Source organism: Rhinopithecus bieti, unplaced genomic scaffold (genome assembly GCF_001698545.2).
Source record: "Rhinopithecus bieti isolate Rb0 unplaced genomic scaffold, ASM169854v2 scaffold_27016, whole genome shotgun sequence".
NCBI lineage: Eukaryota > Metazoa > Chordata > Mammalia > Primates > Cercopithecidae > Rhinopithecus > Rhinopithecus bieti.
In genome coordinates, this window is record NW_016812222.1 from 262962 (window position 1) to 289676 (window position 26715).

General features: G+C 45.4%; 1 protein-coding gene across 4 annotated transcripts; it reads left to right on the plus strand.

Moving 5' to 3' along the window:
* Positions 1–2248: 2248 nt before the first annotated feature.
* FKBP1A (FKBP prolyl isomerase 1A) lies at positions 2249–25898 on the plus strand. 4 transcript variants are annotated; one of them, XM_017895727.1, is made up of 5 exons: positions 2249–2445; positions 2523–2570; positions 19936–20048; positions 23129–23293; positions 25646–25898. In XM_017895727.1, exons 1-4 carry the CDS (start codon positions 2409–2411, stop codon positions 23255–23257), a joined length of 327 nt encoding a protein of 108 aa, XP_017751216.1. In that variant the 5' UTR covers positions 2249–2408; the 3' UTR covers positions 23258–23293; positions 25646–25898. The 4 variants fall into 4 exon arrangements, with proteins under 4 accessions (XP_017751216.1, XP_017751217.1, XP_017751215.1 ...); XM_017895728.1 differs by lacking the exon at positions 25646–25898 and having other exon boundaries at positions 23129–23630; XM_017895729.1 differs by lacking the exon at positions 19936–20048 and having other exon boundaries at positions 2262–2445; positions 25646–25740.
* Positions 25899–26715: the final 817 nt, after the last annotated feature.

Consider the following 26715-nt stretch of genomic DNA (forward strand, 5'->3'; position numbering starts at 1 on the left):
GGAAATGGGAATGTACCCTCACATTCCTCCTTTCCCCCTTGCCACTAGTTGAGATGAAAATATATTGGAGAGCCAATTTGGACCATGCATATGAGGGTAGGATTCTAAGGATGGGGAGCCACAAGTAGAAGAAGGATGAGTCCCTGGGCAGCCTGTGAAGTCCTACCTGCACTGAACCATCTGCCTCTGAACTGTTACATGAAAGAGACAGCAACTTCAGTCTCTTCTCAGCCACAGTTAATTTGGTTCTGTTACAGCCTGTATTCTTACACTATTAAAATTTCCAGAGCAGTCACAAGCTCACTGAGATTTTAGGAAAGGGGACATAGATGAGGGTAAGCATGTCGAAAAACTGTGAGGTCATGTTTAAAACACTACAGGGTGGTTTCCCCCATGCTGTTCTCATGATAGTGAGTGCGTTCTCATGAGAACTGATGGTTTTATCGGTGTTTGACAGTTCCTCTTCACATACTCTCTCTCTTGCCTGCTACTATGTAAGATACGCCTGCTTCCCCTTCTGCCATGATTGTAAGTTTCCTGAGGTTTCCCAGACATGCAGAACTGTGAGTTAATTAAACCTCTTTCCTCCATAAATTACCCAGTCTCAGGGTTTTTTTTTTGACAGGTTCTCACTCTGTCACCTAGGTTGGGGTGCAGGGGTGCAATATTGGCTCACTACAACCTCCGCCTCCTGGGTTTAAGCAATTCTTATGCCTCAGTCTCCCAAGTGGCTGGGATTACAAGCATGTGCCACCATGCCTGGCTAATTTTTTTGTATTTTTAGTAGAAACTGAGTTTCACCATGTTGGCCAGGCTGGTCTTGGATGCCTGGCCTCAACTGATCTGCCTGCCTCAGCTTCCCAAGGTGCTGGGATTACAGGCATGAGCCACCGTGCCCAGCCTCAGGTATTCTTTATAGCAGTGTGAGACTGGACTAATACAGAAGTATACACACAGAGATTGGAGAAAGATTAGTCACATGTGCCTCCTTATGTCCTAGACCATATCACAGTGTACTCTTGGGTTACAGTGCCTCTGCAGGTACTGCTCCTTCTGCCTCCTCTTACCCCAACACATACACACAATTGGCCTTCTAACGTTGGCTAAACCTGGCTAACTCAGGGAAATATCTGACCACATTACAGACTAAATCAGGCATCTCTGTTACATTAACATGCCCCTCACAGCATGTATTACTATCTCATAATATTATAGATTTGAAACTTTACATTTATTCCATATCTTTTTTTTACTTAAACAGGTTATTTGATTATCTCTCTCACCTCATACGTAGATTCTGTGAGATCAGGGACTAGGTCTGACTCCTTCACTGCTGTATCCTCAGCACCAAGGACAGTACATGACATATAGAAGGTGCTTGTCAAAGTCAAAATAAAATATGGAAATGAATCTCTAAATGTAATGTTTTATTTGGGGAAGCAGGAATTGCAACTTGGAGCATACACACAGATCTGGTGGTCTTTGGTATGTCCAAAGAACAAAGAGAAGGCTGGGAGTTTGATAAGAAAGGGAAATGTATTGTTTTGAAAGAAAGCACATTGGCACTAGTAAAGTTTCAGGGAGCTGGCAAGCTCTGATTGGTGACCGACTGTGGTAAGTAAAACTAGTATTAGGTTATGGCAGGTTGTTTCAGCAGTTACTAGCTCAATCTGGTCTTAGTGAGACAGCAGGTCATTTCAGCAGCAGAGTTAGTGGAAATATTAATTCTTGGAGCAGGTGCTGTGTGTCTCCACTGCTTTTCCCCTGGCCACTGGATTCTGATTCCGTTGGGCATAACAAGAGTGACCCAATTCGTATTATCAATTTTCACATGCTCAATAAGAATGTATGCATGTAAGCTATGGGTGAGTGAATGAATGAATTTGGACAACTCCTCCTCCAGTGAAGAAAAGCAGAACTCAGAACCTTGAGCCACTTATAAAATGCTAACATGGTACCAACTGTGCGCTGTCTTCTCAGAACCATGCTCTTCCCAGGATGAGTAACTGTGTGCTTAGAAGTGGAAACCTGATGACAGTCACCCAGTCAGTGACTGGCGGACCCCCTATTATTACTCCCATTCTTCGGGCAGGGAGATGCTTAACCCGCTGCAAGCACAGAGGAAGGGCGGGAGAACGAAGAAGTCACCTGGCAAACACAGCTGCATCCGGAGGCCTCGGGGCTTCCGGAGGCCCGGGGCTTCCGGGCTTCCGGTCCGTCTTCCGGAGGCCTGGGTTTCCGGGACGTGCGCGCCGTGTGGGGCGCGCACGCAGGGCTGGGCGTGAGGGGGCGTGCGCGTGCGCAGGCGACGAGCCGAGGGACTAGGCAGAGCCGTGGAGCCGCCGCCAGGTCGCTGTCGGTCCACGCCGCCCGTCGCGCTGCCCGCCCGCTGAGCGTCCGCCGCCGCCATGGGAGTGCAGGTGGAAACCATCTCCCCAGGAGACGGTGAGTAGTGGCGCGCGGCGGCCCGGAGTACCGCCGCCGCGCGCATCCGCTCACCGTGCCCGTCTCTGTCTCCTCAGGGCGCACCTTCCCGAAGCGCGGCCAGACCTGCGTGGTGCACTACACCGGTGAGTCGGGGGCCAGGCGGGGTGGGGGCCTGGGCCACAGTCCCCAGCCCGGGTGCGGCTGGCCGCCAAGGCCTGGGGGCCCGGGGCGTGGCGGCTGCGAGGCCCGCATGGCCTGAGGCTGAGGCCTGGGCGGTGGCTCGGGCAGCCTCGGGCTTGCGGAACCCAGGCGGGTCTGAATCGGCTGTTGTGAGCGTTGGCTGCGGGCTAGGCGTTATCTAGCCCATCAGAAGCATTTCTGCACCTTAGATACTGCCCTTATGCCCACTGCACAGATGAGGAAACTGAGGCTTGGCGAGACGAAGTCACTTTTCCAAGGTCACACTTTAAGGAATGGTCAGAGCTGTGGCCTGGGACCATTAGGAAGGATTTGTACCATTTCTGTGCCCCTGTCCCCACTTCCATCCCTCCCTTCACTGGAGATAAGGACGAGGTAATTCCTAGTCTGCAGAGCTGCTGCTTCCTCCGGGGAACTCGGAATTCGGCCCTTTGCCGCGGGGTGGGGAAACATCCCACTTCCTAAGTCATTGCTTTGGCTCTTCCTGGCCTTCGGAGAAGTAGAGCTGCATGGCCTTTTCCGTCTTTTACTTTTGAGCCACTTACAAACCCAAGGCTTAGTGGTAGCGATGGCTCAGGCTGACCGAAAGCTGCACGTGTAATTTAGTCCCCCAGCTCTTCTAAAAGTAGAGACTTTTCTCATCTCCATTTTAAAGATAAAGAATCTGAAGGCTAATAAACAGTGATAATATAAGCCAAAGGAAATTTTAGACACCTCCCCCTCCCCAGCCAGAATTCAAACATCAGAGTCGTGTGCCTTGGGACCGTCTTTTACTCCTTGCCCTTACAAGGGCGTCCTGGTTTGTATGGACCGGGGGAAGGCGAGAGCTGAGTTGGCGGAGACTCGGTGTCTGTGGGCTGTTGGTCCTGCAAGGGTGGGAGTGATTGGTGTAGCCACAGTTGTTGATACGAATAACCTTCCCTCCCCCTCCTCCTTCCCCTTTCTCAACCTTCCCACCCTTTCCTCTGTTCCTCCTCCTCCTCCTGTTTTCCTACTCCCTCTCCTCCTCTTCCTCCTCCTGAGTAGTAGGCTGTGGGCAGTTTTGGCCAAGTTGCTCGCGAATAAACTCCACCTTTCCCTTCCAAATCATGGAAACATGGAGGGATCCCTCTATTCAGGGAAATGACTTTCAAGGGAAAGAGGAAAAGGCAGCCAACATCCCTCCTCCCATGCCCTTTTATTTCTGTGGTCCTTCTCCATGGGTAGAAGTGGGGGCAGGAGGTAGAAGTTAAGGACTAGCACTTTAAAAATGCTGCCAAAGGAGGAGTTACTGAAACCCATCTTTGTCGGGAGCAGTCTCATGTCTGTGAAAGAATCTGAAAAGTGCTTTTGATGTTTTAGATAGCTGTCCTTGTAGGCCACAGTCAGCACCTGAGCCTGGGAGGTCTGGTAGATGAAAGTGCATCCGTTTGGTGATTTTTGATCCGAAGGATGAGAAGAATAACCATTTACAGTGCCGGGGTGAGTGGGCAGTTCATTCAGTTCTGCAGCCAACTGGGGCAAAGACTGGGACTCCAGCCGTGAGGAGCTGCCTTCTGCCGCACCCCTCCCCACCCTACCTTGTACATAGCCACACTAGGGTGCTTGGCAGCATGTGTCCCACTCCCACGTCTGCCCCTCATGCTCACCCATGTTCTGGTGCTGCCAACGGGTCTGGACCCCAGCGTGTAGGCAGTGCCGCACTTCATGCCTCTTGGTGAAATATCCCCACACAGCATGTCTGGAGCCTTTTCCTATGAGAACAGATGGTCATGAGACCCAGAACACCATCAGGGTTTCCAGTGCCTCTTGAAGTCTGTGTTTTCCTCGCGGGTGGCACCCACCCACATGTTCCCAGAACAGCAGCAGGACCCTGGCGTGCATTAGGACAAAAGCTTTCTTTTTTGTGTCGTTTTGATAAGCCCTATAAAGACGCCTTAGTGAGAAGCCAGCTCTGCCTCATGCTCACAGAATAGACTGTTTTCGAGCAGGCTGGCGGCTTTGTTCCCGTGGGTCTTTGTCACCAGGCTCCCAGGAATAACCTGTTTGAGACCTGTGGGGGCGTGAGAGGAGTAGGTAGGCACTGTGAGATCTCATCTGTAGCAGTTAAGGCTTTTAAGTCACTGGGAACAGAATCCATCCTGGGGGAACATGATCAGAAGGTGGAGATTATCATAAACGTTTTAGGGGTTTTCAAAGGCAGAAGCCCACTGGGCCCCAAGAAGATAAAAGAAAGAATCATGATGCACCTAGTTCTCATCTCTGTTTTTTGGCGTTGTTTGCTTGTTGTTTTGTTTGCTGCCTGACTGCCTCAGTAGTCTCCTGTTAAGAGATTTGTGTTTTTCTGCTTCTCCCAACCTGTGGGTGGTGGAAGTCCCCTGCATGCTCACCCCTCCCCATGCCCAGCTTCCCTGTCTTCTTTTGAGTATCTGGCTCAGATTTCTTGGCTGTCATTCTGATTGTTACTTTTCCTGAGAAGGAGAGTTTGAGTAAGGTGAACACTCTTGATCCGGTCAGCTCTTGCCAGGTGTCCACTACTGCTGATTTGGGCATGGGTCCAGAGAAAGAGGGATGGAAGTAAGGTGGCCAGAATCCCCCCTTAGCCATCACAGGTGTAAAGCACGACTGACCTTTACCACATGGATGCTTTAAATGCCACTAATGGCTGTCAATCACCTTGATGCCACTCTCAAGGGTCCCTCTGGTGACTTCCGTGACCTAGCAGAGCACAGCATGAGCAAGGCCTCAGGAAGGCGTGCACAACCTCTGTGATACCAGAGGGAAAATACAAAGTTCACTATCACCAGCTAAGCATCTCCTAGGAGCATGACAGGCATTGAGGTGGGAGGGAGGGGGTGGAAAGGTAACCTGCCAAGTAAGTGCCTTTAGGAGCCAGTGAATTCTCACGGCGCTTCCCTGCTGCCTCCAGTAGCTTTGTCATCTTTACTGTTGAGCTTGTCCTGGCACACAGCTAGGTTTAGACCTCTTTTACTTACTTCAGCAGGCCGTGTGCCTGCCATTGTGAGAGCAAACTCAAGGGGATTGAAGGAATGTTTTCTTTTTTCTTCTTAAAAAGTAACTGTAACTGGGATTTTTGTCCTTCGGATCAGGTTTAAGTCAGGTGTAGCCTCCCGGCTTCTAACTGGGACAAACCGAGAGCCCCTCAACCTCATGTCCTCGGGAGGTTGACTGGAGGGCTGCTGAGGCTCGCAGGGCAGGTGTGGCCACTTTGCTGCAGTCTCCCTCAAACCCCTTGCTTTTCCTTAGCTTCGTCCCCCCTCTCCTCTGCTTTATTCCATCCACTCCCTTGCTAGGTATCTCTTGGTTGGTGATCTGTCTGGAGGGAGGCTCACGCTCAGCAGAGATGCCTCAGATGGCTTCCCCTGATGCGTGCTGTCTTGAGGCACACAGGCTGTAACTGTTGGGGCAGGGCTGCAGCAAGACCATTTGCCTTCCCACAGCACATATTTTTTGAGCAACAGCAGCAAGCCAGGCTCTAGGGACGTGGCTAGTGAACTAAATAGACAAAGACCTGATCTGGTGGGGCTTTGCTTATGATGAGGAGACTGACAGTATGGCCATGGGGCACATCAGGTGGTAAGAAGCACTGTGGAGAGATTAAAGCAGAGTGAGGGATGGGAGGGGAAGTTGGCTGCTTTTCGTGAGGGTGATTGAAAAAGGCCTCTGAAAAAGTGACATTTTAACATTCACTCAAAGGTAGTTGGAGAGGGAGCTGTGGGGCTGTCTAGAAGAGTATCCCAGGAAGAGGGAAGAGCTAGTGCAAGACCCTGAGGCTGGAGCCTGCTCTGTGCATTAGAGGAACAGCAAGAAGACCGGTGTGTTAGAGGAACAGGAAGTGGATTGTATGAGAGGGTATGTGGCAGGAGATGAGAGGATGGTGGAGCCTTGTTGGTTGTTATAAAAATGTTGCCTTTTTCTTTTTTTTTGAGACTGAGTCTAGCTTTGTTGCCCAGGCTGGAGTGCAGTGGTGCGATCTCAGCTCACTGCAAGCTCTGCCTCCCAGGTTCATGCCATTCTCCTGCCTCAGCCTCCTGAGTAGCTGGGGTTACAGGCGCCTGCCACCACGCCCAGCTAATTTTTTTTTTTTTTTGTATTTTTAGTAGAGATGGGGTTTCACCGTGTTAGCTAGGATGTTCTCGATCTCCTGACCTCGTGGTCTGCCTGCCTTAGCCTCCCAAAGTGCTGGGATTATAGGCGTGAGCCACCGCACCCGGCCAACGTTGCCTTTTTCTAACTCACGTGGGAGCCATTGGCTGGCTTGGATTTTAACAGCCCCCTCTCCTTCTGGCTACTATGTGGACAATGGGCTTTTGGGGACAAAGGCAGAAACAGGACACTGATTGTATCCCAGGTGTGTAGAGTGCCAGCTCAGGCAGTGGGCAGAAGTGGTGCCAGGTGGACAGTGATCCCCAAAGAGGATGTGGGTTCTTTGCTGTGTTCTGATCTTGGCCCTGCCATATAACAGGCTATGAGAGCTTGAACAAATTGTCCCATAGCTCCCAGCTTCCACATGCTGTCTATAAAATGGGAGGAATGATGCCTGCTGTGAAGCAGATGCCTATTGAGACTACCCAGTTGTCTCCAAAGTGTTGCTCTTTTTTAAAACCACAGTTCCATTGAGCCTCACTCATCGCAGTTGTTATGTCTAATCTCAGGCCAGAAGGGTCCTTACACTGTTTTTTTCTTAATAACCCTGATTTCTTCAAAGAGAGCGGGCTAGTTATAGAATACTCCACATCTGTCTTACTGTTTTCTCATGGTATTGTTTAACTTGTTCCCTGCCTTGATTTTCTGAACGGGATGTTTAATATTTTAAATGTCTGAATAGATTCGGTTTAAACTTTTAGTGTGAGTACTTCATCCTCAGCACACATGGGAAACATCACTAGTTGTGACGCTAAATTCTATCTTTTTTGTAAAGGAACATTTTTCCCTTTGCAATTAGCAGTGATTTGTGGAGTGCCTAGGTAACCATAGATGGTCTCTTGCTCATCAGCCTTTCATCTAGTGGTGTTTACACCGTCTGATAATTCTCCCCTGAAGAAGTAATTGGCATTCACAAAGTGTTGATTTATAAAATTCCTTCACTCTTTCTAAATTTGTTAGCTGTTATTCTTCTATAAGATAAGGTAAAGCTAATTCTTTCCCTTTAAATACCAATTTTTATTTTTTGAGACAGTGTCTCTGTCACTCAGGCTGGAATGCAGTGGCTTGATTTTGGCTCACTGTAGCCTTGACCTCCCAGACGCCCATCCCGGCCTCCCATCCGGCCTTCCGAATAGTTGGGCCTACAGGCGCATGCCACCTGTCCTAATTTTTGTAGTTTTTGTAGAGACGGGGTTTCACCAGGTTTCCCAGGCTAGTCTCAAACTCCTGGCCTCAAGTGATCCACGCTCCTTAGCCTCCCAAAGTGCTGGGAGTGCAGACATGAGCCACCGTTCCCACCCTTTAATTACCAGTTTTAAAATGAAAATGAATGTCAACTGATGGGGTGTTGCCATTCCCAGTGGGGCAAGTGACTTTTCCCCTCTATTTGCTTTTACTGTACTATGGGCTCAAAATTTTTGTCAGGGCCTTCAGATCAGTGATACCCATTACTCTTTTTGATGCTAATATCATCCTAAATTTGGCCAGTAGGAGCCCTTCAAGCTGGCTCCAGTACCTTTTTGAGCTCCCACCATTCCTTCATCCATTTCTCGGTTTCACTACTCTAGTCCAATTGTCAGCCATCTTTCAAAGATCTCTAGTTCCTTTCAGTGGGGTCCATGACCTTTTTTTTTTTTTTTTGCTAACAGCTTTATTGAATATAATTTACATACCATAAATTCACCTATTTACTCACAGATGTTTTAACTAGAACATTTTAGTGCTTAAACTGATTTTTATGAAGTACTGAGGGGTTTATTGTATCCATAAACTGGAAATCATTTGTCTGCCTTGGAATTTTCTCTAAAAATATTGTCACCTGCTATTTCCCATGGAAGAAGCCAAGGTTATTATGAATAACTTAATCACATAGCATCCAGTTCTCCCTTTGGTGCTCATGGCGACATTTGTTTATTTTTACTTAAATTTTTTCTTCTGTTTTTTTGTTTTGTTCTCCTGCTAAGAAGCTTAACCAAGTCTCTGCATTCCCTCTCCTGGACCCCTTTGATTTTGACCAGGTGTATTCTAGCAGTGCAGAAAGTCAGGGAGGTAGAAATAACCAGTTCCTAGATGCTACTGTCTCTTCCTGTTATATTTACTCTTCCTCTCCCAGGAGCTCAAGCTACTTTGGCCTGCGTTCCTCAAATGCTCCAAGCCTTTTTCCACATGGAGGTCTCTGCCCCTTTGCTTAGGTGCCACCACACTGCTGCCACTCCCCACTGCATGACAGGCTCTTTTCTGTTCTTTATAGCACAGTTTAAGTAACACTTCGCATGCGTACATGCATGCTTCTAATTCTGCAACAATGCACCCATCTATTTTCTTAGCCCCCATCATAGTCAGGATCCATGTAGTTAAACATCTACTTACTGTTTCCCCAACAGACTGCAGGCTCCAGGAGGCCAGACCCACACTAGTGTTGTTCTCCAGGGTCTCCCCATCAGTCTTGGCATAGAGTAGCTATTCAGTGACTGAATGAATGGCCAGTTAGGACCAGGCATTCCCTCAGTCACTCAGTGAATATATAGGGAGCTGGGCAAAGCCTCAGTGTTGCTCTTAAGGTGCTTACCCTGTAGGGAATGGTCAGTTACAATGAAAGTACCTCAAGCAATCTATACCTATAGGCTAGAACTTCTTGGAGGAAGTGCCATCTGGTTTTGGTGTGTATGGTGCAGTCAGGCAGGAGGAAAGCATCTTCCAAGTATATACACAGGTCAGGAGGAGAAAAGGGTACCTTTGATTTTTCTGTAAGTACTTGATGAATGTCTGCTATGTGCAAGACACTGTCCTGGCTACCAATAATTTAGGAGTGAAGAAGACACAGTTCCTGCCTTCATCTTACAGTGTAGTGGAAAAGACATAATAAATGTGATTAATAAGCAAGACTTGTGTATAAGCTAGTAAGTGTTGAGGGAATAGGAAAAGGTTGAGATTTTAGATAGATTGGCAAAGGCCTCAATGAGAAAGTGATATTTGAGCAAAGACTTGAAGGAGGTAAGGATGTAACCTATGTGACTATTTGAGCAATATGATTTTAGGCAGAGAGAACAGCAAATGCAAAGGCCCACGGGTGGGGGTATCCCTGGTGTGTATGTAGAACATAAGGAAGCAATGTTCTGGGACTGGAGAAGTATGAGAGTAATCAGAGGTGAAGTCAGAGGGATGGTGGTAGGAGCGGAGGCTTGACAGCTCTTAGAGTGTCTTGTAGGCCATTTTAGGAGCTTTATCTCTTGAGATGGGGAGTCACAGGAGTTTTTTTAGCCGAGGGATAGTAGGGTCTGGCTGCTGTGTCAGGTTTAAACTAGGAGAGCAAGGGCAGAAGAAGAGAGACCAGGGAGGGAGTTGTAATAATAGTCTGTAACAGAGGTCCGGAACTCATGCTTTTAACCGTTATACCCTATAGAAACTGCATATTTCTACCACCTCCAGCTAGCTACTGTTAAGTGGTATTTCTTTCTTTTTTTTTTTTGGAGATGGAGTCTCACCCCGTCGCCCAGGCTGGAGTGCAGTGGTGCAATCTTGGCTTGCTGCAACCTCTGCCTCCCAGGTTCAAGCAATTCTCCTGCCTCAGCCTCCCAAGTAGCTGGGACTACAGGCACACACTACCATGCCCGGCCAATTTTTTGTATTTTAGTAGAGACAGGGTTTCACCGTGTTGCCCAGGCTGGTCTCAAACTCCTGAGCTCAGGCAATCCACCTGCTTCAGCCTCCCAAAGTGCTAGGATTACAGGTGTGAGCCACCGCGGCCAGCCTAGTGGTATTTCTTTCTCCCCCTCCCCATGCAATATAATGTGGTAGTAGCCCCTCTTACTTATATTGTGATTAAAATGGAAAATGGAGAGACACACCCACAGGGCATGCATTCTGGTCTGTTCTTTTTATTGCCATTGGATCCTGCATATTCTTCCCATCACGGGTCCTGCCTTTGAAAATACACTTTTGGTTATAGGATCTAAAGGGATTTAGCCAAAGGTTAGAAGCATTTCCATACCATATATGGGAAATGTGCTTGCACTGTTTGTGATCTCAGGAAAATGATGGTGAGAGTGAGCTGGTTCCCTCTTTGGGTAGACACTTGGACCTTTGGTCATACCCTTCACTCGTAAGGAGTTCTCAGAATGCCACTTCAGGGAGGTTGTGCTGGAATGCAGCCACAGAGACCCAGAAATGGAATAAGAATGTAAGATTTGAATTTGTATCTTTTGCCTATCTAAATGGAGAATCCCTTTTTACCCATCATGATTGAGACAAGTAGGTAGTTGGTACGCTAACATAAAAGTGACATGCCTTCTATAAACATTTTATTTGAAACCCTAACATAAATCATTTGCTAAAGGACTATGTCTTTATCTTTGAGTATGGCTCTGCTAGTGGAGTTTTCCATCACAGTTCTAGCAAAAACCAATTTGACCTTTTTTAAAGTAGAGCAAAGACTATTGTGAGAACATTTAAAAACCAAACCTCTCCAGATTTTTAAGATTTCTTTCTCTAAATGTAGTCTCCCATATGATTCACTAGCAATAGTTTTTTAGTGACTTGCCTTTATTGAGTCTTTCCCAGCAGTCAGCTAGAACCATTGTTTGTATTCACACTCATTTTATTGATTTACATACTATTTAATCATATTATGTTTAACACAGTAAATATAGCTACCATAAATGTGTTTGGGGACAAACACAGCTAACCACTCCTCCCTTTGTGAAGCTAGAACTCATGTGGGAATGAAGGAGTGATCATGAGCTAGAGACTAAAGCATGAGGGGAGTGCTCTTCACCATGCTGGGTTACGAAGGCTTTGAGTTTTATGAGTCTCCAAGTAAGGCAGCTAAGTAAAAGGTGGTTAAGAGAGCTTCTGTATCTAATAAGAAGAAGAGGGAAAGCAAACAGCTAAACCCATTAGACCTGGAGCTGTACACTCATCTGGGAATGGCTTCAAATGCAAAGCTGCAGAAAAATACTGGCTCCCCCATACCTCCATCCATTCAACCATTACATTTTTTTTTTTTTTAAGAGACAGAGTCTTGTTCCGTTGCCCAGGCCGGAGTGCACTTGCGCACTCATAGCTCACTGTAACCTCAAACGTCTGGGCTCTAGCGATCTTTCCACTTCATCCACTCAAGTAGCTAGGACCATGTCCGGCTAATTTTTTTTTTTTTTAAATTTTTTGCAGAAACAGGATTGGGGACATGAGTCTTGCTGTGTTGCCCAGGCTGGTCGCAAACTCATGCCAGTCTCAAACTCCTGGCCTCAAGTGATTCTCCTGCCTTGACCTTCCAAAGCACTGGGATTACAGGCATGAGCCTCCTCCGCAGCTAGCCTCATTGTACTTTTTGTCATTAAGAAACTCACCTGCGTGTTGAAAGTAGAAGTCCTTTGTCCCTCTCCAAACTATAAATGGCAAGGACTTTATTTTATTTTGAAGGTTTGGGGCTTAGGATATTCTGGTTTTTTGTTATGTTTGATATTTGGTTTAGTTTAGTCGTTGTTGTTTTTTAATCTTGAAACTTCTCATATTTTGGTCCCTGTAAAATGCGGCCTATAGGAAACACTCCTGCAAAGATTCATGAGCAACTACAAGTAGTGAAGCCGTAAGTCTGTAGAGGTGCCTTCTTTAGTCCTGTTTCCTTACCCAGTAGAAGGTATATGGGACTCTGCCCTTCCCCAAAGCAGAGGACCCTGGAAGTGACTCCATTTCTGTTGGGTTACTAGTGAAATAATATCCCAGTGGTCCTTGTGAATCTCCAGGTCTCGAGTCTTAACCACTGCTTCAGTGGCTTGAGCCAGCCACCAGGAACACAGTCCGGGGATACTTTGCTGCTCAGGAGCTGCTGGCCAGGTCTCCCTCTGCTGATTCCTTGATAAGCAACAGGAAAGAGCAGGCTGCTGTGTGGTAGACAGACCTGAGACTCTCTGCAGAGTCTTGTTTTTTAAACCCTTTGCTCCCTTTTCAAGGGTTTCAGTTCGGGCGGAGACCCGGGCGAAGATGACATCAACAGCCTTTGTATGCAGCCATAGCTTTGGCTCCTCTCATGGTCTTGTACTTTTAACTGGAGCACATTTTCACATTTTTTCTCACTGATTAGTAATTAAAGGCGCTTAAAGACAAGACTACCATTCTGTGATTACCCCTCGTATTCTTGTTACCATATAGGGATGAAGATCTAAATATGAAGGCCTCATGCTTGTCCTTCTGATTCTTTAAAATCATGCAAGTAAAGCAAATCCAAGAGTACTCTTGAGTACCAGCACCACAGTGCCACCAGGACACAGAACGCAGGCCAGGTCTGTGAGCTTGGGCTGCATTCAGTCAGGAGAGCCAAGACTATATACTTGAAATCAAGAATATGGAGCTATTCCAGGCAGTTTCTTAGGCATGAGTTATAGGCTTGTATGACCAGGAATGAAATCGGCCAATTCTGCAGTTAGAAGGCAATGCTTATGATGTTTTATCCTGAGTGGCCTTTAGAGTTTAAAGACTGTCAGCTGTCGCATCTGCACTGTAACCTCAGTTGCCTTCTCTCAGCAGGGCACGCTTTCTCTAGGAAATTATGGCACTAACTTGGCAGGTGGTTTCACTGTTTAAGGGCTCCAACTCCTGGCACAAGTGATCTCCAGAGCTAAAATTGGAGCAACTGCTGAGACTTGACTTGCTTCCTGCTTTACCTGTTCCCTCCCCAAAGAGAGGAAGCACTTTTCATTCATTGCCAGTGTGGATGTAGGAGCTAAACATATACAGGATTTTAGTAAATGCCACTGCCTACTTTTTTTTCTTTTCCTTTTTTAAAAAAGTTATTGAGGCATGATTGAAATCCAATATACTGCACATTTTTAAAATGTACAGCTTCGTAAATTTTGATGTGTCATTGTTCCCCTTTGAATTCACCCCCCTTACCTTCCTGTCACAACTACTGATGTGCTTTTTTGTCAGTGTAGATTCGTTGCGGTTTCTCAAATTTTATATAAATGGAATCATACAGTATGTTCTCTTTTGTCTGCCTTCTTTCACTTGGTATAATTATTTTGAGATTCATCTGTATTGTCCAATGTATCAATTGTTTGTTCCTTTTTGTTGCTAAATAATTTTCTATATATAGATATTTGTATTTACCACCGTTGGTAGATGTTTGGGTTATAGTTTTTGGCTATTGCTAATAAATCTGCGTTGAACATTTGTGTACAAGTCTTTCTGTGGACATAGCCTGTTATTTCACTTGGATAAATACTCAAGATTAGAATGGTTGGGTCATATGGGGAGGTGTATGTTTAACTTAACTATCAAGCTGTTTTCTGAAGCTTTATGTTATATTCCCACTAGCAGTGTATGAGAATTCCAGTTCCTTCACATCCTCACTAATACCTGTCGTGGTCAGTCTTTTTAGCTTTACTCATTCTAATCAGTGGTGGTAGACGCATTTCCTAGTGGTTTTAATTTGCATTGAAGAATGTCTAGCATCTTTTCATATGCTTACCTGCCCTCTGTCTTTTTCAATGAAGTATCTGTTCAAATCTTTAGCCCTTTTTTATTAGTTTTCTTAATTGTTGAATTTTGGTGGTTTGTTATATTCTGGATATAAGTCCTGTATCAAATATGTACTTTGCAAAAGTTTTCTCCCAGTGTATGGCTTGTTTTTCATTTTCTTAACAGTGCTTTTAAAGTACAAAATTGTTTTATTTTGATGAAGTTCAACTTACTCTTTTATAGATAGTGCTTTTTGACATCATACTAAGAAATCTTCGCCTAACTCAGGGTCACAAAGATGTCTTTCCTATGTTTTCTTTTATAAATTTGATAGGTTTAGTACTTAACATTTAGGTCTAGGATCCATTTTGAGTTAATGCTTGATAATGGTGTAAAGTTTTTACTGTGTTATGTGTGGATATTTTGTCATTTTAGCCCAATGTAATTTTCATCTCAGATATTGTAGTTTTCATCTCTGAAAGTTGGAGTCTTATGGTCCTCCTCTACTAATTCTAACATTGTGTTAGTTCTGGGTTGCTTTCAATTGATTGATATGTCTCCTCATTGTGGGTCCTGTTTTCTGCCTCTCTGCGTGCCTGGTAATCTTTGGATGCCAGACAGTGTGAATTTTACCTTTTGGGGTGCTGGATATTTTTATTCCTATGCATTTACCTGAGTTTTATACCGAGAAGCATTTAAGTTACTTGGAAACCATTTGATGCTTGTGAGTCTTGCTTTTGGGATTTGTTAGGTAGGTCTAGAGTTCAGTTTAGGGCTGATTATTTCCTACTATAGGCAAGATCTTCCTGAGTATTCTGTCCAGTGCTGCGTCAATCATGAACTTCTCCAGTTTGACTGGGGGTAATAAGCAGTAATCGCAGCCCTGTGTGAGCGCTGGATACTGTTCCTCTAAGCCTTTTGGATAGTTCTTTTCCTAGCCTTGAGTAGTTCCCTCAGATACATGCACTGAGAGGGACTCTGCTGAATACTCAAAGAGGACCCTCTGCAGGGATCTCTGTATAGCTCTCTCCTGCTGGTACTCTGTCCTGTGGACTCTAGGTGCCTTGAGCTCCACTCCAGGTCCCTCTCCCTAGAAAATCCCAAGGATATAGGGCTGGCCTTGTTTCCCATGTCTCAGGATTGTTGTTCTTCATTACAGATGTCTGGTGTGCTATACACCATCGTTGTAGCTATTCTGTCTAGGTGGTTTTTAGGTTTTTGTGGGACTTTTTGCAGGGAGGAAGGGGCTGGTTGGTTGTTGGTTGTTTCAGGAACAAATCTGATCCCTGTCCTCCACCGTGACCAGAAATGGAAGTTCTCACTACCTGTTTTGACATTACAGACTGAACAGCAGAATTCCTACCCCTGAAAATACTAGATGCATACTCATTCCAGCTTAACAAACACTGCTTTCACCTTCTCCCCCAGCTTGACAACTTACGGCCGTAGATAGGTGGCCTGTTCCTCCCCACTGGGGAAGCCTTCCTTCTCCTTGTCCTATAGCTTGTGCCAGTTGTGTGACACCCACTTAATTACACACCACCCCACCCATTTCTGGGGATTATTGTTTAGCTTTCGGACTTGATTGTGGGAAATCCTCTCCTTGGACTTGAGGAACCCCAACACCACTGCCACCACCCACCCCTTCCCTGTGAAGATCTCTCCTTAGAAAGTAGATGAGATTGACAGTTGGTGACTGTGGTCTGAAATTCTGGAGCAAGGCTCATGCCCCTTTCCCAGGGACAACAGAGCATCCAAAATAGCATAGGAAAATTAAGATCCTAGGCAAAGGTCCTGCTTAAAGCTCCTTTACTTAGAAATCCTGCTTCCTGGCTTTTATGGTTTTAAGATACTAGGGAGAGGCTTGCCCCTCAGTGTCCAAGATAGGCTTAAGAGAGCTGGGGTTAGACAGGCATCCTCACACAGAGCCAGAGTTTCCACTGAAGAACATACACATCTCCATGCTGGCTCAGCAGCAGATTCAGGCTGTGTCCCGCCTTGTGCTCCTAGTCTGGTACCAGTCAGAGAGTTGAAGTATCTCACCTCAGGCAAAGCAACATTGATACATTGATGCATGTAGTGTCTGGAGGTTGCCTGGCATTGCATTTGATCAGGGATAAAAAGGAAGTTTAGGGAGTCTGTCTCAGTACCCTGTGGTTTTCATTACAATCAAAATACAGTCTTGCACAGGTCAGGGCCGGGTTCAAGTCTGGCAAGAAATAGGCTAATTTTTTTATAGGTATACCGTACTTTTCAAATTGTGGATTATGAACCATTAATGTATCATGAAATAAATTTAGTGGGTCACAATCAGCATTCTTTTTAAAAATGAGAAGTATATTCCATGTAGTAACTTACATGTAAATTTTGTTTATACACAGACAAAATGTGGGTATGTGTAGTGGGTCCTGACATGAGACACTGATCTCATTGTCACAGATCGGGGATAGCTCTTTGTGGTTTTGGTTGTTGAGTTCCATTTGTTATTCCTCTCGTGACAGCACTATGTTATAGTGTGCTCACTAAATGTCAAATAAAGGTTAACCTCACGCCAGTTGTGTTCATTTGGCTGCAGGTAGCTGAAGACCCAATGTAAGGCAAAGCAGACTTCTTTATTTTTGTAAGACTTTATTAAGAGCAGTTTTAGATTCTCAGCAAAATTGAGAGGTAAATACAGAGATTTCCCATATATCCCCTGGTCCCAAACATGCGTACCCTCTTTATTATCAACACTGTCCGCTAGAATGGTACATGTGTTGCAATTGACGAACCTGCATTGACACATCATGATTACCCAAAATCCATAGTTTGCATTAGGATTCACTCTTCGTGGTGTACATTCTGTGGGTTTGGACAAGTGTATAATGGCATGTGTCCATTATATATAGTATCATACAGAACATTTTCACTGCCCTAAAAATTCTCTGTGTTCCATCTGTTCTTCCCTCCTCCTACCCCTGACTCCTGGCAATCACTGAGCTGTTGACTGTTACCATAGTTTTACCTTTAGAGCACACTTTCAGTCACCTCAGGACATGAGTCTTGAGGGAAGTGGTTTGGGGCTGACTGAGAGCACTGGAATGACCGCCCTGTGGTATGCCTGGCCTTCTCAGTCACAGGGTGACTGCCATGCTCCAAACATCTTATCTTTACATGACAACATTCAACAGGGGGAGCAGGAACTTTCTTCCTGAGTCTTTGTTTTTCTTTTTACTAATGAGGTAGGACTTTCCTGGAAGATCCCAGTAGACTTCACAGCAGGTAAAGTAGTGCCCAAACTAAGTAGGTGTTAGTGCCCAAACTGGCCCATATGCCTACCCCACACCAGCCCTGGCATAGGGGAAAGGCTTAGATTGATTCCAGTTCATCTGCTGGGCCAGGCTGTTGTTGCTCCTGGGAAGTTGATGTTTAATTAGAAAGGAAGGTGAGAGTGCCACAGCCTTGGTTCCAGGTGGCCCCTATGGGCATGTTTTTCTTAAAATAACACAGACCAGAGAGAAGCTCTTTCTGGTTCTCAATCTTCTTTGTGGCTCACAGGCCCTGCCACTCAGTAGTTCTGATCTTGGGTGGGTTACTGAGCCTTGGAGTTGTTTTCCTTATTTCTGTTACAAGCAGTCTCATGAGGGTGGATGGAAAGGCTCCCTGCCTGGCCAGGGAATGGAGAATCATAGCTGTTGATTGCCTGCTTTCACCCTTACCTCTGAGGTTGGTTGGGTTGGGTTCCATGTAAGAAGTGTAGCTTGAAATGGGTAAAGGCAGTGTGTTTGGTGGGTATTGTGGAGCCTGGAGACTTGTTCCTCTCCCAGGTACTTGTTTATAGAGAACTGTTCAAGTCCTGCCATTAGTCATTTCTTTCATCAGGTGGTGACTGCATTCTGGTAAACGAATGAGCTAAATGCATACCCCAGCTCACCAGTTCAGGGGCACCAGTTCCTTGGAGCAGGTACGGGTCCCCACCCTCCTGTCTACCTTCGTCCTCAGCTCCCAGGTCCAGGCAGCATTAGTACCCATTCTGCCCCCAGGACATCCGTCTCTACGCCTGCTCTGTTAAGATACCACCACCCAACCCCCACCCGTTTCTTACTTTGTTAAAGTCCACATAGTCCAATAGCTGTGATAACGCTACCAATTCATCTGTGCCTCCCCATCCTACTTACAAGTGTTGACACTGTTTTTTAGGTTGGAATTTTGTCAGGATTTTCGTTTTTTCCTAAACTCTTACACAACAGAATTGTAATGTTTTTATGGATTTTCTGAGTAATGCTTAGAACCATGGTGAGTGCCCACCCCCAGTCTTCCAATAAAATCAGTTTTGTGTCCATTATATGTTAACCACTGGCTGACCCTCCAATCTGGGATCCTAATTAGAGAATTTGCAGGAACTCAGTGTCAGCTATCACAATAGGCTGGCAGTGGCTTCCTGAGAAAGCAATGCTGATGGTGTTTTTGAAAAGGAAGTTGCAGATATCTATTGCAGATGTCTGTTCCTCTTTTCTCATAGCATCTCTGGAGTTCCCCTTTTATTGGAAGGCGCGGTTGTGGCTTGTCCCACTTCTGGGAAACTGGGATAGTAGAAGGAGCATGGTATTTGGGTTTCTAATTTATAATGTAGTTTTACTGTTTTGGCAAGCTACTTCACTTCTCCCTGTCTGCCTCAGTTTCTTCATCTGTGAAATGGGGATAGTGCTGTGGAGAAAGAATTGAATTAGTTCACGTGTGGAAAGCGCCTAGCCCATTTAGAGTAACTCAGAGTGGAACTACTGCCCACAGAGTTGCTAGCAGTTGGCTGGGTTTACTGGTTCTTCAAGAGCAACCATTTCAACCTCCTTAGTATTGCTGTTCTCTTCAGTTATCTCTTGTTACAAAGGATTAGCTGTGCAAAAATGAGCACAGATTGTTTTCTGGGGCAGCATTGGATAAAATAAGTGGGATGAATGCTGCACAAATTCTTTCATTTCTCTACTTCAGCCCAGGTTGGTTTTTACTTTTCCCAGGAAAATTATGACAACTCAGGAACCAGACTACAAGGGCCCAGCTTTATGCCCCAGGTTCCCTGTTGGTGTGAGACACTTGGCACTAGAATGCGGGTGAAAGCTTGCCTTACAGCTTCTTCTTATCACATCCCATAGTGCTGACCCACAGCCTGGAGAACAGCAATGTGTGTAGGTCACAATTAGTGTACCACAGAGGAGACCATGGGGGTGACAGATGGTGGAAGGGGATTTGCCTGCACTGAACAACGGCAGAGCAATATATAAACACATTATATGTGAAAGATGATGGGGGTTTTGGGAAGGAATATTGCTTCTTGCACTGTGTTTGACTTCTAGACATTGTGTGCACCTCAAGGGACCACAGTTATTTTTAGTTGGGGAGAAAATCCACAGGGTGCTAGGAGAGTCAGGGCAGGAGAAAGTTTATACTCCCCATCTCCAGAACAAGGTGGGCTGCCACCCACCTCTGGTACGTGGAGTCCTTTTGTAGATGACTTAATTTCTTAGAGTCAGGGAAGAGCATTCACAGGTCTGGAGTAGGACTACCCCAACTCCTTATATGCCCAGTGAGGTCACAGGAAACCCTTCCTATGTACCGCAGTTCCTGCCAGACTCTTCAGCACTGGCATCTCTGATGAGTGCTCTGCTGCTGGTCTCTGATTTGCCTTATGTCATTACTCTGTTGCTCATGTTACAGTGGCCTTTTTCACAGGGATGCTTGAAGATGGAAAGAAATTTGATTCCTCCCGGGACAGAAACAAGCCCTTTAAGTTTATGCTAGGCAAGCAGGAGGTGATCCGAGGCTGGGAAGAAGGGGTTGCCCAGGTATGCTCTCTCATTTGTTTTGTTTTGCTTCCTAGTATTTACCTTTTATATTATTTTTATAGGTGGCATATTTCTACGGTTCATAAATAAAAAAAGTGAAAAGTCTCATCCCATCCCATCTGACCAGTATCCCCACAAGAAGCACCTGTTGTTAATGCTTCTTGTACTGTCGTTTAAGCACGTATAAAAACATAACTTTTTTCTTGCTTTCACACACATACTGTTTTGCAGTTTACTTTTTCACTTAATGCATTTTTGACACTCCCAATACCAGTACATGAAAGAAGAGTAGGCTGGGCACGGTGGCTCACGCCTGTAATCCCAGCACTTTGGGAGGCCGAGATGGGTGGATCACCTGAGGTCAGGAGTTCGAGACAAGCCTGGCCAACATGGTGAAACCCCATCTCCACTAAAAATACAATTAGCCGGGCGTGGTGGCAGGTGCCTGTAATCCCAGTTACTTGGGAGGCTGAGGCAGGAGAATCGCTTGAACCTGGGAGGCACAGGTTGCAGTGAGCTGAGATTGCGCCACTGTGCTCCAGCCTGGATGACAAGAGCAAAACTCCATCTCAAAAAAGAGAAAAAAAAAAAAGAGGAGTAAGCTCTGTTACAGCTGCATAGTATTCCTTTATGTAAGTGTGCTAAAATTTACTTGGCTAGTGCCCTATTAATGAGTATTTGAATCATTTCCAGTATTTTGCTATTATAAACCATGCTGCCTTGTACAGACTTTATTTTCCATGTGTGCACATGTTGCCATAGGACATATTCTCAGAAGTGGGGTTGAGGGGCTCAAAAGCTGTGTGTAGTGTTTTTTGACAGGTCTTGCCAAGTTGCCATCTCTAGGGTTTGCAGTCTGGACTGCCACCACCAGCCTATGAAGGTGCAGTCTCCTCCCAGCCCCAGCATCACAGTGTATTGTTAAATCTTTGGCCTCAGGACAATATGAATAAAAAATGACATCAGTTTTAATTTGTATTTATCTTACTATTAACCATATTTTGTCAGACCACTTCTGAGAGGTCATACTTAGGCAGAAAGTCCTTTTGTTTGTCTTGAGTGTGTTTCCTAATCTCTTTTCTCCCCATTTGTGGAAACAGCTTTTGTTCTGCCAACACTACAAAATTCCCAGGAGACAATAGGGACCCAGGGTTGCCAAATTTTAGTTGGATTCTGTCTTTTCATCAAACCTAGGAATTTTTTCTTGGCTCTAACCAGGTAAAGGGATGTTTTTCAGTGACCTGAGACCCAGGGAACTTTATAATTAGGCTCTGCATGATGGGTAATTAGTCTGCTTCCCTCTCACTGAGGAGAATTAGAAATTTAACCAAGATGAAAAGAGAGATTTCTGTCTCTCTCTTTTCCAGAATACACATTGCTCTACTTCCTCTATAAAATACCACTGATTTATCTCCAAATAAACTGCTCAACTTTCAGGAACTTGAAGCCTTCCCACTCCCAGGTGTCTGGGTTTCTGTTCCTGCAGGGCAGAGGGTTGGCAGTGTGAGGAAGAGGCTTTGTAGTTTACTTCCCTTGGGAAACCTTGCCAACCATAGCTTTTTGCCTCTGTCTCCCTAGTCTGGCTGGCTCTTGGCTCTGTAGCCCATCCCCCATCTTGCATGCCAGCCATTGTTCATACCACAACCCATCTTCTATGACTGTTCCAGCATTGGAACAATCACTGCGTTGTATGTATTGAGTGCTTTATCTGCCATCGAGACAGTGTTATCAACATACTTCACTTCCCAGGCTTGGAGAGGCATGGTTGAGTATTGGAGAGATGCCTGACTCCCCCTTTAACTGGTGCTTTGGGGTCAGTCACAGCCCTGTCAATTGTGAGAAGTCTGGGTAGTTTGAGATCTACATAAAATATCTTTTAAATTCTTCACAGCGTATTTTTTCAGCAAGTGAGTTAAAAACACAGGAAGAAGGGGAGATTGACTTGTGCCCCTTTTCCTTTCCTTTTGATATTGTTTTGGTTTTACATGTTTACAGGCATGGAATCCTGCCACAAGGACTATTTTGGCAGCTTTTTTTCATCGATCTTGGACATCTTTTCATGTTAATACATTTAAAGCCACCACTATATTCTTTCTAATGACTAATCCCTGGTGTGGATGTGCCTTTGAAACCACTCCTTCTATGATGGACTTTTGAGTTGTTAGCAGAATATTCTGGAAATAGAATTGCTGAGTCAAGGGATATGATTGTTTTGAATTGTACAAGGTAAAGGCATACTTCACTGTCCTTACCACCTTTCTCCAACATGTCCCAACTTCTGAGGGGAGCAAGAATTAGACACTTCACAGCCTGGAGCTTGCTCTTTATTCATCCTTTATCCAGTGGAGTCGGAAAGCCAGGAACATACACATGGAGACCAAAAGCAAAGATAAGTCAAAAGATGGAAATACTGCAGAGAACCTGGTCACTGTTCAGAAAGTAGAAATTTATACTTATTTGTGTATTTAATTTGAAACTGAAAATATACACAAATATATTTTTTAAAGTAAAAATCTCTCCTTACGGGTCACTCACTATCCATACTGTTCTCCTCACAGCAGAAGTCTGGTATGTCCTACCAAAGATGTTTTCTGTTGTAGGTATATCAATATTTTCACAAATGGTGTACAGTACATGCTATTGTGTAGCCCAGAAAATCATACTGTCTTTTTTGAAGTTTTCCTATATGGAGTATTCCTTTTTCAAGAAGAGCATAGATGTCACTTAATGTGTCCTTTGAGTGACCACTGAAGGACTAGGTGGTGAGACATCTGTAATGTTACCTGCCTAGCATTAGTCATTAAGACTTGGGTAGAAAGGTTGAGGGCCTGACCCTTCTGAGAGTGAAGAGGGGTTTTGAACTGCCATTGGACCTCTTGGAGTGAGATGCAGGGGTCATGGAATCTGACTGCCAACCTCCAGGTCCTGCACAAGGAGGTGGTGATGCCTGTGCAGCTGCAAAGTCACTGGAAAGTCACAACCATCCTGGCCAAGGAACACCTAGGTAAACAGCTCTTGTTCTTACAGAGACAGTTGGGGCATGTGTCCAGCTGAGTCTGTCTTCCTTGTTCTTTTCACAGATGAGTGTGGGTCAGAGAGCCAAACTGACTATATCTCCAGATTATGCCTATGGTGCCACTGGGCACCCAGGCATCATCCCACCGCATGCCACTCTCGTCTTCGATGTGGAGCTTCTAAAACTGGAATGACAGGAATGGCCTCCTCCGTTAGCTCCCTGTTCTTGGGTAAGAAATGGAACGCTGAAGGGCCCTTCACTACCTTTCCTCCTCCCATGTTATGCCCAGTGTTTGATGGGCAGCAGAGACAGCAAAAAACACCACAAGGCTGTTTTTCCCCCGCATTCTTTCTGTATTGAGTATCCTTTCATTGTTATTAGTATATGCTTTGAATGTAAAAATTGGTCACCTTAAGGAAAGGAATTGGCTCCTTGTTGAACTCATGGAGATGGCAGCTGTTTAAATGAAGTGTTTTTCTATGTAGTTTATAAATTATAACGGAATTGAGGACTATGGAAATGTAGGCCAAATTTGTAGTGCCAGCATTTTAGTTCTTTGGAAATAAGACTCTTAATGAATGACTTTGTTCTACCCTAGAAGACACAGGGGAAGAAAAAGTCCTCTGAACATGAATATCATGTCCTAGCTTCTGTAGCTCTCTCCTCACTGCCGTTTGTGGTTACTGCCTGTTAGATGGTATGAGGGAGACATTACTGCATCAGTCCACCTGCTCAGGGTCCACACCCAGGACACTTGAGGCCCCCAAGCCAGCTTGTTATCAGTGCATGAAGTGGAGAAATGAAGCCAGAGGATACTTGTGAAGTTGAAAGGATGCTCTTAGATCAGACAGTTCTAGGAAGGGATCTCATGGACCTCTGCATCACCTTTATTGTGCAATAGTAAGGAGACGGCCAGAGAGAAAGGCCTTACTCAAGGTCACATCCAGGCAATGGCAAAGTAGGACCAGATCCTGTTTGCTGATTTTCCCTTCTTCTACCCTCATTTCTTAGGAACTAAACTCAGTATCCTTTTTTTTTTTTTTTTGAGACAGAGTCTTGCTCTGCCACCCAGGCTGGAGTGCAGTGGCCGGATCTCAGCTCACTGCAAGCTCTGCCTCCCAGGTTTTTTACACCATTCTCCTGCCTCAGCCTCCCGAGTAGCTGGGACTATAGGCGCCCGCCTCGTCGCCTGGCTAGTTTTTTGTATTTTTAAGTAGAGACAGGGTTTCACCGTATTAGCCAGGATGGTCTCGATCTCCTGACCTCGTGATCCGCCCGTCTCGGCCTCCCAAAGTGCTGGGATTACAGGCTTGAGCCACCGCGCCCGGCCTAAACTCAGTATCCTAATAGCACATAGCTTTCATGTAAGTGTTAGAATCATTAAGCACATGAATGCTATTGGCTTCCTTCCAACTGGCCCCAGACCTTTATATTTGCTCCCCTCCTGCCATAGGAACCAGAGGGCCACAGCCAAGGCCTGGGTGAGGACACTTTTGTTTAAAAGCCACAACAAATGGCTGCCATCCTATTTGTGATGGCAGTCAGAGCTACTTGCAACCTTGTCCTGTTGTGCACTTACATGTAAATTTTGTTTATACACAGACAAAATGCGGGTATGTGTAAGTGGAGGGGCTTTTTTAACTGTCCTTCTCAGTTTGAACCACACATACCTCGGTAATACAGGCCTGGTTAAGTTTGATAACTCTGGTTTCTTCACCTGTCATTGCTGCTGGGAGGGAATCCCTGGCACTTTACAGAGAGCCTTTGTCTGCCCAAAGGTCTACACCTAGGCCAAACTCCCTTTCCTGTTCTTTGAGAGCTGAGTCATTTTTTGAACATAACTGTACTCGAGGGAGCCTTGGAATTATTTTCCTGGTTGGGAACAGGCTTTCTGTAAACTTGATGAGGTAGAGGGAGGGGAGAGAGGGATAAAGGCTACAAGTCACCCTGAGTAACCCTCCCAACCCACTGCCAAAGAATGTTTCAGCTTCTTGCAAGAGTCTGGAAGGAAAGTCCAAGGGTAAACCCAGAAAGTTTTAAGTTGAGTGAATGCATGAATATTGGCGATATTTTCCTAGTATACTCAACATTATGAGTGACCAGTTAATTCTCAGTCTGGACTGCACATTAGAGTCACCAGGGAAATTTTTAAGACTTTCCTGATGCCCAGGTCAAACCCTAAGCCAGTTAATCATAATCACTGGGAGCAGAACCCAGGCATTTAGAGTTTTTTAAAGCCGCCAGGTGATGTCTATATGTAGCACAGTTGGAGACCCAATGACAGTGGGGAACTGTATTGTCAGCAGCATGGGTAGACAGCCCTCCTGCTGTCCTTAGCAAGGCAAACTTAACCTTAGATTAAAAACCAAACACACACATCAATTTAAGCAGAAAGTTTGTTTCACCTGGGACCCAGCCCAAGGCCTTCTGGCTGTCTCCAGCTGGAATAGAAGTGGCTTGGTCTCAGACTGCTCAGCTGTTGGGGAAGGGATTTGGCGTGGCAGATGGCATCGTGGCTGCCACCACTGCACACAAAGAACACTGAGTTGCTGGAAACTCACAGATTTTCTGTCCCCAACAGATCTGCCATGGAGGGATCTGGTGCCTCCAGACGTGTGCACATGAATCCATGTGGAGCTTTTCCTGGTGTTCCACTCCACTCTGTATAGACATCTGCCCGTGACTGAATTGTCTGCGTCACTCCCAGCTTTGCTTCTGTACCACCTCCGTTTTCCTCTCCCCTTTCTCCTCGTATTGTTTTACCTAAAACTAATCCATAACCTCAAGTTATTCATTTTATTTTGTTTCCATTTGGGGTGAAGATTCAGTTTCAGTCTTTTGATATGGTTTCCAGTACAGTACATGTCAGTTTAACAGCACAAGTGAATAGGTAATGTTAAATAGGAATGTGTTGGGGGGTTTGCAGATATTTTATTTAATTTTTGATGAAATTTTTTATCCTATAATATATTAAACATTCTGCTGCCGCCTGCAAACATAGCAATTTGAGGCCTGTTGAGGACTGAATTATTCTCCAAGTTGAGAGTGTCTTGGGTTAAATAAAAGCCTACTAAACAACTGAGGGGAATGGGAGAGCCTTTGCCTCACATTCCCACCCATCCTCCCCTTAAACCCCTCTGCCTTTGAAAGCAGATCATGTCACTGGCGATGCGGACACTACAGGTATCTGTCCCTGGCCAGCCAGGGACGCTCTGAAGCCTTCTTTGTGCCTGTTTATTTTTTTGTTTTTTTTTTTTCGTCCTGTGTTTTTCTAAATGGACTCAGGGAATTTGTAATCCCTCATAAACTTTCCAAGCTCACACTTCCCTAAATCTAAGAACTTTAATTGAGGCAGTTTCAATTGAAGGTGCTGTTTTGTAGACCTTAACACACAGGAAAGCCCAGCCATCATACAATCCTTGAATGTTCTCTTAAGAAAATGATGCTGGTCATCGCAGCTTCAGCATCTCCCGTTTTTTGATGCTGCCCCTCTGCGATCTCAGAGTTTCCTGCTTTCTCCCTCAGCCCCTTCTCACACCCTTGGCTCCTGTTAAAGTGATTTTGGTGAGAGAATCGTTGCTGTCCCCCTCCCCCCAGCACCATATATGGATCTCAAATTTCATTATGCAATCAAAATGCTTAAGCCCGCTT